General features: G+C 37.1%; 1 protein-coding gene across 1 annotated transcript in view; it reads left to right on the forward strand.

The window, feature by feature from the left end:
* The window catches only part of CEP104 (centrosomal protein 104), a 581941-nt gene that overhangs the window by 52441 nt on the left and 517167 nt on the right, over positions 1-12333 (forward strand). The window contains 1 exon segment of the mRNA XM_053690408.1: positions 10479-10647. Coding sequence (XP_053546383.1) covers positions 10479-10647 — 169 coding nt within the window.

Here is a 12333-nt window from a genome sequence, read left to right on the forward strand (position 1 = left end):
GCCTTTTGTCAGGCTTTGGCCAGGATTAAACCTGTGTTTAAAGCTGTGGCTCCACCATGGAGTTTAAACCTTGTTCTTAACGTTTTACAGGGCGTTCCGTTTGAACCCCTTCATTCCATTGATATAAAGTTGTTATCTTGGAAAGTTCTATTTTTAATGGCTATTTCCTCGGCTCGAAGAGTCTCTGAGTTATCAGCCTTACATTGTGATTCTCCTTATTTGATTTTTCACTCGGATAAGGTAGTTCTGCGTACTAAACCTGGGTTCTTACCTAAGGTAGTCACTAACAGGAATATCAATCAGGAGATTGTTGTTCCATCCTTGTGCCCAAATCCTTCTTCGAGGAAGGAACGTCTTTTGCACAATCTGGATGTAGTTCGTGCCCTTAAATTTTATTTACAGGCAACTAAAGATTTTCGACAAACGTCTTCCCTGTTTGTCGTTTACTCTGGTCAGAGGAGAGGTCAAAAAGCTTCTGCTACCTCTCTCTCTTTTTGGCTTCGTAGCATAATTCGTTTAGCTTATGAGACTGCTGGACAGCAGCCTCCTGAAAGAATTACAGCTCATTCCACTAGAGCTGTGGCTTCCACTTGGGCCTTTAAGAATGAGGCCTCTGTTGAACAGATTTGCAAGGCTGCAACTTGGTCTTCGCTTCATACTTTTTCCAAATTTTACAAATTTGACACTTTTGCTTCTTCGGAGGCTATTTTTGGGAGAAAGGTTCTTCAGGCAGTGGTTCCTTCTGTATAAAGAGCCTGCCTATCCCTCCCGTCATCCGTGTACTTTTGCTTTGGTATTGGTATCCCAGAAGTAATGATGACCCGTGGACTGATCACACTTAACAGAAGAAAACATAATTTATGCTTACCTGATAAATTCCTTTCTTCTGTAGTGTGATCAGTCCACGGCCCGCCCTGTTTTTTAAGGCAGGTAAATATTTTTTAAATTATACTCCAGTCACCACTACACCCTTGGCTTCTCCTTTCTCGTTAGTCCTTGGTCGAATGACTGGAGGTGACGTAGAGGGGAGGAGCTATATAGCAGCTCTGATGGGTGAATCCTCTTGCACTTCCTGTAGGGGAGCAGTTAATATCCCAGAAGTAATGATGACCTGTGGACTGATCACACTACAGAAGAAAGGAATTTATCAGGTAAGCATAAATTATGTTTTCATGTCCCTTTAATACTGACTTAAATTTTAGCTGTCTGGTCAGTACAATCAGCCAGATAGTGTGCCCATTAAAGGGACACTAAACCAATTTTTTTTTTCTTTAATGTTTCAGATAGAGCATGCAATTTTAAGAAACTTTCTGATTTACTCCTATTATCAATTTTTCTTCGTTCTTTTGCTATCTTTATTTAAAAATCACGGATGTAAAGCTTAAGACCCGCCCAATTTTTGGTAGAGAACTTGGGTTATGCTTGCTTATTGGTTTGCTAAATGTAGCCACCAATAAGCAAGCGCTATTCAGGGTGCTGAACGTAAAATGAGCTGGCACCTAAGCTTTAAATTTCTGCTTTTTAAGTAAAGATAGCAAGAGAACGAATAATTGATAGTAGGAATAAATTAGAAAGTTGCTTAAAATTGCATGCTCTATCTGAACCATTAAAGGACCAGTCAACACAGTAGATTTGCATAATCAACAATTGCAAGATAACAAGACAATGCAATAGCACTTAGTATGAACTTCAAATGAGTAGTAGATTTGTTTCTGACAATTTTAAAAGTTATGTCTGTTTCCACTCCCCCTGTACCATGTGACAGCCATCAGCCAATCACAAATGCATACACGTACCATGTGACAGCCATCAGCCATTCACAAATGCATACACACTTATTCTTACACATGCTCAGTAGGAGCTGGTGACTCAAAAAGTTCAAATATAAAAAGACTGTGCACATTTAGTTAATGGAAGTAAATTGGAAACTTGTTTAAAATGGCATGCTCTATCTGAATAATGTAAGTTTAATTTTGATTGAGTGTCCCTCTAATGAAAAAAATTGTGTTTAGTATCCCTTTAAATAGGTCTTGGAAAAAACACTGGAAAATACCTTCAAATTGTAAAGCTAATCTAAACAAATAATAATATATATAATAATATATAGTATAAACATTTTAAGTAATCATATAATGCAATTATACAATCCAAAGAATTGATTATTATTGTTGTGTTTTACTCAAGATATTATTTTTAATTCTGTAGAAGACTTTGGGTGTATTTCAACAATTTGAGCCTGTTGTTTGATAGTGTTGCCACTAGAGGGAGCAGGCACACTATTGAAAGGAATACTCTGATTTCAGCTACCAACCATAAAGAAAAGTAATCTCTATAATGTATTGATCATAGCCTATCTGAGATAGTTATAAAGTAGGTGTGCACATATTACTGAATACTACAAATTGTATTTGTTATGCTGCAGCACATTCCTGTATTTACAAGCATTGCTTCACTCTACTCCGGTCACACACATATTCAAGCATAACTGCTTATGTTTATGTATTTGAAATGTGTAATCTGGCTAAAAGGTAAATACAAAAAGTACAAATCCTGTGCAAAAGTTTATGAAACAATTTATTTTGTTAATAGGAGGGGAATCTGTACATTTGTCTATTACACCCCAAAAGCAGTTTCGTCCATTAAAGGGACATACAAGTGCAAAAGAAAATAGTCTAATGTGATATAGCATTTTATTATTGCATTATTGCTTGCATATAACTATTTGTTTAACCCCCTACAAATAGCACATAGTTCAATCCAGCCTCATAGTAGAATGCATTGCTAGAAACTAGCTGACCACATCTGGTGAGCCATTGACAAGAGACATATATGTGTGGCGACACCAAACACTAGCAGGCTCCCAGTAGTGCACTGTTGCTCCTGAGCCTATCTAGGTATGCTACCATGAAAGCAGTACATTTGTTGATAGAAGAAAAATTGAAAAGTAAGTTAAAGGGACAGTCTACACCAAAATTTGTATTATTTAAAAATATTGTCTAACTGGGAAAAACTGTCAAATTGCATTGTGATACGAAGCGGTTTTCAAGAGCTTAGAAATCAGCATATGAACCTGCCTAGGTTTAGCTTTCAAAAAAATATCAGGAGAACAAAGCAAATTTATTAATAAAAGTAAATTGGAAAGTTTGTTTAAAATGGCATGCCCTATCTGAATCATGAAAACATAATTTATGTAAGAACTTACCTGATAAATTCATTTCTTTCATATTAACAAGAGTCCATGAGCTAGTGACGTATGGGATATACATTCCTACCAGGAGGGGCAAAGTTTCCCAAACCTTAAAATGCCTATAAATACACCCCTCACCACACCCACAAATCAGTTTAACGAATAGCCAAGAAGTGGGGTGATAAGAAAAAAAGTGCGAAGCATATAAAATAAGGAATTGGAATAATTGTGCTTTATACAAAAAAATCATAACCACCCCAAAAAAGGGTGGGCCTCATGGACTCTTGTTAATATGAAAGAAATGAATTTATCAGGTAAGTTCTTACATAAATTATGTTTTCTTTCATGTAATTAACAAGAGTCCATGAGCTAGTGACGTATGGGATAATGACTACCCAAGATGTGGATCTTTCCACACAAGAGTCACTAGAGAGGGAGGGATAAAATAAAGACAGCCAATTCCTGCTGAAAATAATCCACACCCAAAATAAAGTTTAACAAAAAACATAAGCAGAAGATTCAAACTGAAACCGCTGCCTGAAGAACTTTTCTACCAAAAACTGCTTCAGAAGAAGAAAATACATCAAAATGGTAGAATTTAGTAAAAGTATGCAAAGAGGACCAAGTTGCTGCTTTGCAGATCTGGTCAACCGAAGCTTCATTCCTAAACGCCCAGGAAGTAGATACTGACCTAGTAGAATGAGCTGTAATTCTCTGAGGCGGAATTTTACCCGACTCAACATAGGCAAGATGAATTAAAGATTTCAACCAAGATGCCAAAGAAATGGCAGAAGCTTTCTGGCCTTTCCTAGAACCGGAAAAGATAACAAATAGACTAGAAGTCTTACAGAAAGATTTCGTAGCTTCAACATAATATTTCAAAGCTCTAACAACATCCAAAGAATGCAACGATTTCTCCTTAGAATTCTTAGGATTAGGACATAATGAAGGAACCACAATTTCTCTACTAATGTTGTTGGAATTCACAACTTTAGGTAAAAATTCAAAAGAAGTTCGCAACACCGCCTCATCCTGATGAAGAATCAGAAAAGGAGACTCATAAGAAAGAGCAGATAATTCAGAAACTCTTCTGGCAGAAGAGATGGCCAAAAGGAACAAAACTTTCCAAGAAAGTAATTAATATCCAATGAATGCATAGGTTCAAATGGAGGAGCTTGAAGAGCCCCCAGAACCAAATTCAAACTCCAAGGAGGAGAAATTGACTTAATGACAGGCTTTATACAAACCAAAGCTTGTACAAAACAATGAATATCAGGAAGAATAGCAATCTTTCTGTGAAAAAGAACAGAAAGAGCAGAGATTTGACCTTTCAAGGAACTTGCGGACAAACCCTTATCCAAACCATCCTGAAGAAATTGTCATATTCTCGGTATTCTAAAAGAATGCCAAGAAAAATGATGAGAAAGACACCAAGAAATATAAGTCTTCCAGACTCTATAATATATCTCTCTGGATACAGATGTACGAGCCTGTAACATAGTATTAATCACAGAGTCAGAGAAACCTCTTTGACCAAGAATCAAGCGTTCAATCTCCATACCTTTAAATTTAAGGATTTCAGATCCTGATGGAAAAAAGGACCTTGAGACAAAAGGTCTGGTCTTAACGGAAGAGTCCACGGTTGGCAAGAGGCCATCCGGACAAGATCCGCATACCAAAACCTGTGAGGCCATGCCGGAGCTACCAGCAGAACAAACGAGCATTCCTTCAGAATCTTGGAGATTACTCTTGGAAGAAGAACTAGAGGCGGAAAGATATAGGCAGGATGATACTTCCAAGGAAGTGAAAAATGCATCCACTGCCTCCGCCTGAGGATCCCGGGATCTGGACAGATACCTGGGAAGTTTCTTGTTTAGATGAGAAGCCATCAGAACTATTTCTGGAAGTTCCCACATTTGAACAATCTGAAGAAATACCTCTGGGTGAAGAGACCATTCGCCCGGATGCAACGTTTGGCGACTGAGATAATCCGCTTTCCAATTGTCCATACCTGGGATATAAACCGCAGAGATTAGACAGGAGCTGGATTCTGCCCAAACCAAAATTCGAGATACTTCTTTCATAGCCAGAGGACTGTGAGTCCCTCCTTGATGATTGATGTATGCCACAGTTGTGACAATGTCTTATCTGAAAACAATGAACAACTCTCTCTTCAGAAGAGGCCAAGACTGAAGAGCTCTGAAAATTGCAGGGGGTTCCAAAATATTGATCGGAAATCTCACCTCCTGAGATTCCCAAACCCCTTGTGCCATCAGATACCCCCACACAGCTCCCCAACCTGTAAGACTCGTATCTGTTGAGATTATAGTCCAGGTCGGAAGAACAAAGAAGCCCCCTGAACTAAACGATGGTGATCTGTCCACCATGTCAGAGAGTGTCGTAAAATCGGTTTAAAGATATTAATTGAGATATCTTTGAGTAATCCCTGCACCATTGGTTCAGCATACAGAGCTGAAGAGGTCGCATGTGAAAACGAGCAAAGGAGATCGCATCTGATGCGGCAGTCCTAAGATCCAACATTTCCATGCATAAGGCTACCAAAGGGAATGATTGTGACTGAAGGTTTTGACAAGCTGATATCAATGTTAAACTTCTCTTGTCTGACAAGGACAGAGTCATAGACACTGAATTTATCTAGAAACCTAAAAAGGTTACCCTTGTCTGAGGAATCAATAAACTGATTGGTAAATTGATCCTCCAACCATGAACTTGAAGAAACAACACAAGTCGATTCGTATGAGATTCTTCGAAAATGAGAAGACTGAGCAAGTACCAAGATATCGTCCAAATAAGGAAATACCAAAACCCTATTCTCTGATTACAGAAAGAAGGGCACCGAGAACCTTTGAAAAAAATTCTTGGAACTGAGGCTAGGTCAAATAGTAGAGCCACAAAACTGGTAATGCTTGTCTAAAAAGAGAATCTCAGACACTAAAAATGATCTGGATGAATCGGAATATGCAGATACACATCCTGTAAATCTATTGTAGACATATAATGCCCTTGCTAAACAAAAGGCAGGATAGTCCTACAGTAACCATCTTGAATGTTGGTATCCTAACATAACGATTCAATAATGATAGATCCAGAACTGGTCTGAAGGAATTGACCTTCTTTGGTACAATGAAGAGATAAAATAAAACCCCAGCCCCTGTTCCAGAACTGGAACTGGCATAAATACTCCAGCCAACTCTAGATCTGAAACACATTTCAGAAATACTGAGCCTTGCTGTGTCAATTGGGACACGGGAAAGAAAAGAATCTCTTAGCAGGAGGCCTTAACTTGAAGCCAATTCTGTACCTTTCTGAAACAATGTTTCTGAAACCAGAGATTAAGAACGGAATTGATCCAAATTTCTTTGAAGAAAACGTAATCTGCCCCATACCAGCTGAGCTGGAATAAGGGCCGCACCTTCATAGGTACTTAGGAGCTGGCTATAGGATTCTATAAGGCTTGGATATATTCCAAACTGGAAATAGTTTCCAAACTGATACCGCTCCTGAGGATGAAGGATCAGGCTTTTGTTCCTTGTTGTGAGGAAAGGAACGAAATGATTATTTACCCTGGAAAGAAAGGGAAAGCAAAGTTGACTTAGAAGACATGTCAGCATTCCAAGTTTAATCCATAAAGCTTTTCTAGCTAAAATAGCTAGAGACATATACCTGACATCAACTCTAATGATATCAAAAGATGGTATCACCAATAAAATTATTAGCATGTTATAGAATAATAATAATGCTATAAAATTATGATCTGTTACTTGTTGCGCTAAAGCTTCTAACCAAAAAAGTTGAAGCTGCAGCAACATCCGCTAAAAATATAGCAGGTCTAAGAAGATTACCTGAACATAAGTAAGCTTTTCTTAGAAAGGATTCAATTTTCCTATCTAAAGGATCCTTAAATGAAGTACTATCTGCCATAGGAATAGTAGTACATTAGCAGGAGTAGAGACAGCCCCATAACCTTAGGGATTTTTGTCCCAACAAACTCTAATCTGTCAGATGGCACAGGATATAATTTGCTTAAACGTCTAGAAGGAGTAAATAAATTACCCAAATTATTCCATTCCCTGGAAATTACTTCAGAAATAGCATCAGGGAGATAAAACACTTCTGGAATAACTACAGGAGATTTAAAAACCTTATTTAAACGTTTACATTTAGTATCAAGAGGACCAGAATCCTCTATTTCTAATGCAAATAACACTTCTTTAAGTAAAGAACGAATAAATTCCATCTTGAACAAATACAAAGATTTATCAGCATCAACCTCTGAGACAGAAACCTCTGAACCAGAAGAACCATTATCAGTATCAGAATGATGATGTTCATTTAAAAATTCATCTGAAAAAAAGAGAAGTTTTAAAAGACTTTTATGTATACTAGAAGGAGAAATAACAGACATAGCCTTCTTAATGGATTTAAAAAATAAAATCTCTTATATTATCAGGAACACTCTGAAAATTAGATGTTGACGGACAGCAACAGGTAATGTAACAGTACTAAAGGAAATTTTATCTGCATTAATAAGTTTGACATGACATGCAATACAAATAACAGCTGGAGAAACAGATACCAAAAGTTTATAGCAGACTTAGCTTGGTAGCTCCAGCACTGTGCAGTGATTTTCCTGTAGTAACTTCTGACTCAGTTGCAACGTGGAACATCTTGCAATATGTAAAAGAAAAAAACAACATATAAAGCAAAATTGATCAAATTCCTTAAATGACAGTTTCAGGAATGGGAAAAAAATGCCAGTGAACAAGCTTCTAGCAACCAGAAGCAATAAATAATGAGACTTAAATAATGTGGAGACAAAAATGACGCCCATATTTTTTAGCGCCAAAAAAGACGCCCACATTATTTGGCGCCTAAATGCTTTTGGCGCCAAAAATGACGCCACATCCGGAACGCCGACATTTTTGACGCAAAATAACGTCAAAAAATGACGCAACTTCCGGCGACACGTATGACGCCGGAAACGGAAAAAGAATTTTTGCGCCAAAAAAGTCCGCGCCAAGAATGACGCAACAAAATGAAGCATTTTCAGCCCCCGCGAGCCTAACAGCCCACAGGGAAAAAAGTCAAATTTTTGAGGTAAGAAAAAATATGATAATTCAATGCATAATCCCAAATATGAAACTGACTGTCTGGAAATAAGGAAAGTTGAACATTCTGAGTCAAGGCAAATAAATGTTTGAATACATATATTTAGAACTTTATAAATAAAGTGCCCAACCATAGCTTAGAGTGTCACAGAAAATAAGACTTACTTACCCCAGGACACTCATCTACATGTTTGTAGAAAGCCAAACCAGTACTGAAACGAGAATCAGTAGAGGAAATGGTAAATATAAGAGTATATCGTCGATCTGAAAAGGGAGGTAAGAGATGAATCTCTACGACCGATAACAGAGAACCTTATGAAATAGACCCCGTAGAAGGAGATCACTGCATTCAATAGGCAATACTCTCTTCACATCCCTCTGACATTCACTGCACGCTGAGAGGAAAACCGGGCTCCAACTTGCTGCGGAGCGCATATCAACGTAGAATCTAGCACAAACTTACTTCACCACCTCCCTTGGAGGCAAAGTTTGTAAAAACTGATTTGTGGGTGTGGTGAGGGGTGTATTTATAGGCATTTTAAGGTTTGGGAAACTTTGCCCCTCCTGGTAGGAATGTATATCCCATACGTCACTAGCTCATGGACTCTTGTTAATTACATGAAAGAAAGTTTATTTTTGACTTGACCGTCCCTTTAATTTGCATGCTATATATGAACAATTAAAGTTCAATTTTGCCTTTCATGTCCCTTTAACAATAGAAGAATGTAAACAACTTTACATACAGGTAATATTACCTTCTAGAGTTTTTTTTTTTTTTTTTTTTTATAAGAGGCAATGATGCTTGCACCACAAATCTGTTTTTTAACAATAAGTTCAAGGGTAGCCCTACAGCAACGTGCAGGTGAAAACGTCAAGCTCAGCGGCCTGAAAATAAAATTGACTGACTACTTTGGAGTCAGTTTGAGCTGCTTTCATTAAATCCTCCTAATGGCATTTAAACCTGTTTACCCTTATTCAAAATCAAATGAAATCACCAAAATTTAAGCCATTTTTAAAAATCAAGTGGTCCCTCTGAAATATGCTGCTTATTGGCAAATCCCTGAAATGTTGCAAAAAAAAAAAATTCCATGCACAAAGAAGTTTATAAGGGGTTAAAGTGAGGGAATGGGCGAGAAAAAAAATGGGGGAATGTGTTTTCACTTTAAATATATACATGTATGCTTATATTAATATATATTGATGTGTTAATATACACATATAAACACACACACATACATAAACACGCAGAATCTGTCCCTAAATGTTTTTATATTTTTTTTCCTTTATATTAAAATAAAAGGATGTTTACAGACTATTACATCTTATCAGATATGTTTCTCTGTAAGAATTTTAAACCGCAGGTTAGTCAGTTTTACTGATAGTTTTGCAAAATTAGATATTACAGAGAATATTGAAGGGACATTAAACTCATGTTTTTATATGCATCCAATGCATTTAAAAAATATCTGCATACAAAATAAATGTTTTAAAAGCATTTAAAACTGTAATTTTGTTTTAAATATTTTTGCAAATCAAAGGACGCAACAATAGAAAAACCTCTTGAGCTTTGATTATCTTATCTCCTTGCTGTGACCAATTATGGAGAAATATAAATGTGCTCCTACACTGAGCAACCAATCAGTGTGCAGCTTGTAGCTATGTTAGGACTCTGCACTTCACAGAAAGAACTCCATCTCTGGGGACAGTGGCAAACTACAATTTTCAGATAATTTGTTAGAGCATTTACTTTTAATACTTTCTACCCAGCAGCACTATGTGTTTAACCCCAGCAAAGGAGTTAAACAGAAAGAAGTACTGCTCAGTCCAATCAGCAACGCTAGTACCGCTGCTGATCGTGCAGTACTTTTACTATGTGCTTAACCCCTTTGCGAGGGTTAAACGTGCAGTAGTGCAGGGTTGAGAGTCTTAAAATTACATGATGTAATGCATTAGAGAATGTAATTTTTCCACTATTTAGGCCCTTTAATTACAGTAAAATATGGCAAAATAAATTATGCCTATTTCACTATGCACAATTAAACATTTTATGTATGGAAATACAATTGAGTTTAGTGTTGCTTTGAAAGTATACATGAGCATTCCTTGTCAACACTGTGCTTGAGCTCCTCTTGCATGATGTTAATAATGTCTCTTATCTTTAGGAAACCTGATGCCATTTCTCCTCTCGATGACTTAGCTTTTGACATGTATCAAGATCCAGAAGTTGCTCAAATAATCCGTAAATTGGATGAAAAGAAACAAGAAGCCGTCCGGCATGAACAATATGATTATGCCAAGAAGCTCAAACAAGCTATTGCTGATCTTCAAAAGGTGCAGACGTGTGTCATTCAAGTGTTTATATTAGATACTTTAAGGTTACTTTGATTGCTTAAAGGGACATTAAAAACTAAATAAATGCTAGGTAAAATAATACATTCAAAGAAAAGAGGAGTCTGAGAATAACCTGTAGATGTTTTTTTTTAAAGTTTCATTAGTGGTTTAAATATTGACAAAATAAGTTTAAAGTTTTAGTATCTATAAAACAATGGGAGCTGCCATGTTGTAACTTAGGTGACCTTCTCTGCTGTGGCCAATTAGGGACAGTTATACATAGGTCTCTAGAGTGTGCAGCCAATGGCTGTATGTATTGGGTACTTGTAAAGCGCAGCTAATCACACGTAAGGGTTTCAAGGTGCTGCTCATTTTATCGACCTCAGAAGGATGAAAGGCTGAGTGGACCTCGCCGGGGATCGAACCTGCAACCCTCGGGTTGCTACAGAGCTCAGCCACAGTGCCTTAGGCTTTCCGGCTGCTGTGTGGATTATAACATTGTTCTGCACTTCCATTTCTAACAGGAACTGAACAGCTCACAATTTCAGAATGGGATTACAGGAAAGGGGGACAAACTAAAGAATGAAAGTATATTGCAAAGTTTTTCTATATACGATTTATCATTTTATATTACTGTCTCAAAGTGCTTAAAGGGACATAATACTCATATGCTAAATCACTTGAAACTGATGCAGTATAACTGTAAAAAGCGGACAAGAAAATATCACCTGAGCATTTTTATGTAAAAAAGGAAGATATTTTACCTCACAATTTCTCAGCTCAGCAGAGTAAGTTCTGTGTAAAAAGTTATACTCAACTGCTGTCCAGCTGCAGGTAAAAAAATAATAATGAAGAAATGAACAGCAGCCAATCAGCATCAACACTGCTGAGGTCATAAACTCTTTTACTGTGATCTCATGAGATTTCACTTAACTCTCATGAGATTTCATAGTAAACTTCCTTAAACTGAATAGGGAAATAACATGAGTGTGCATGAGGCTCACTCCTTTGCCTGTCCCGGGACAGACATACTGATTTGCTGCTTTTAGCCCTTTACAATGGGGTGTGAATACCCCATTGTAAATAACTGAGGACAGTTTGAGGTAAAATATCTTCTTTTTTTACATAGAGATGTTCAGGTGATATTTTCTAGTCAACTTTTTACAGCTATGCTGCATCACTTTTAAGTGTTTTAATATTTGGGTATCATGGCCCTTTAATGTCCTTTTAAGTTTAATTCATCACTTCCATTCTTGACTGTAGAATATAAATTTAATTTGTATGATTATTTTTTTGCAAATTCAGAATTACTTTATTTATATAGTGTCTGTTTGCCCCCTATTCCAGTGTTCTTTTTATATGGGAGCAGGTGCTATACAGCCAATCAGAGTGTTTCTTACTCATAACTTTACTTTGTTCTTTTTGTATTCTTTGTTGAAAAGTATCCCTAAATAGACTCAGGAGCAGCAGTGCACAACTGGAAGCTGGTGATTGCTGTTACACACATATGTCTGTTGTCATTGACTCACCAGATGTGTTCAGCTAGCTCCCAGGAGTGCACTGCTGCTCTGGAGCTGACTTTAACTATGTGTTTAACTACTTTGCAGGGGGTAAACACATTGTTATATGCGAACAACAGTGTGGTAATAAAAGGAGAGAATTTTCTTTTTGCAATTTTATGTCCCT

This window comes from Bombina bombina, chromosome 8 (assembly GCF_027579735.1).
Source record: "Bombina bombina isolate aBomBom1 chromosome 8, aBomBom1.pri, whole genome shotgun sequence".
Taxonomy (NCBI): Eukaryota; Metazoa; Chordata; class Amphibia; order Anura; family Bombinatoridae; genus Bombina; species Bombina bombina.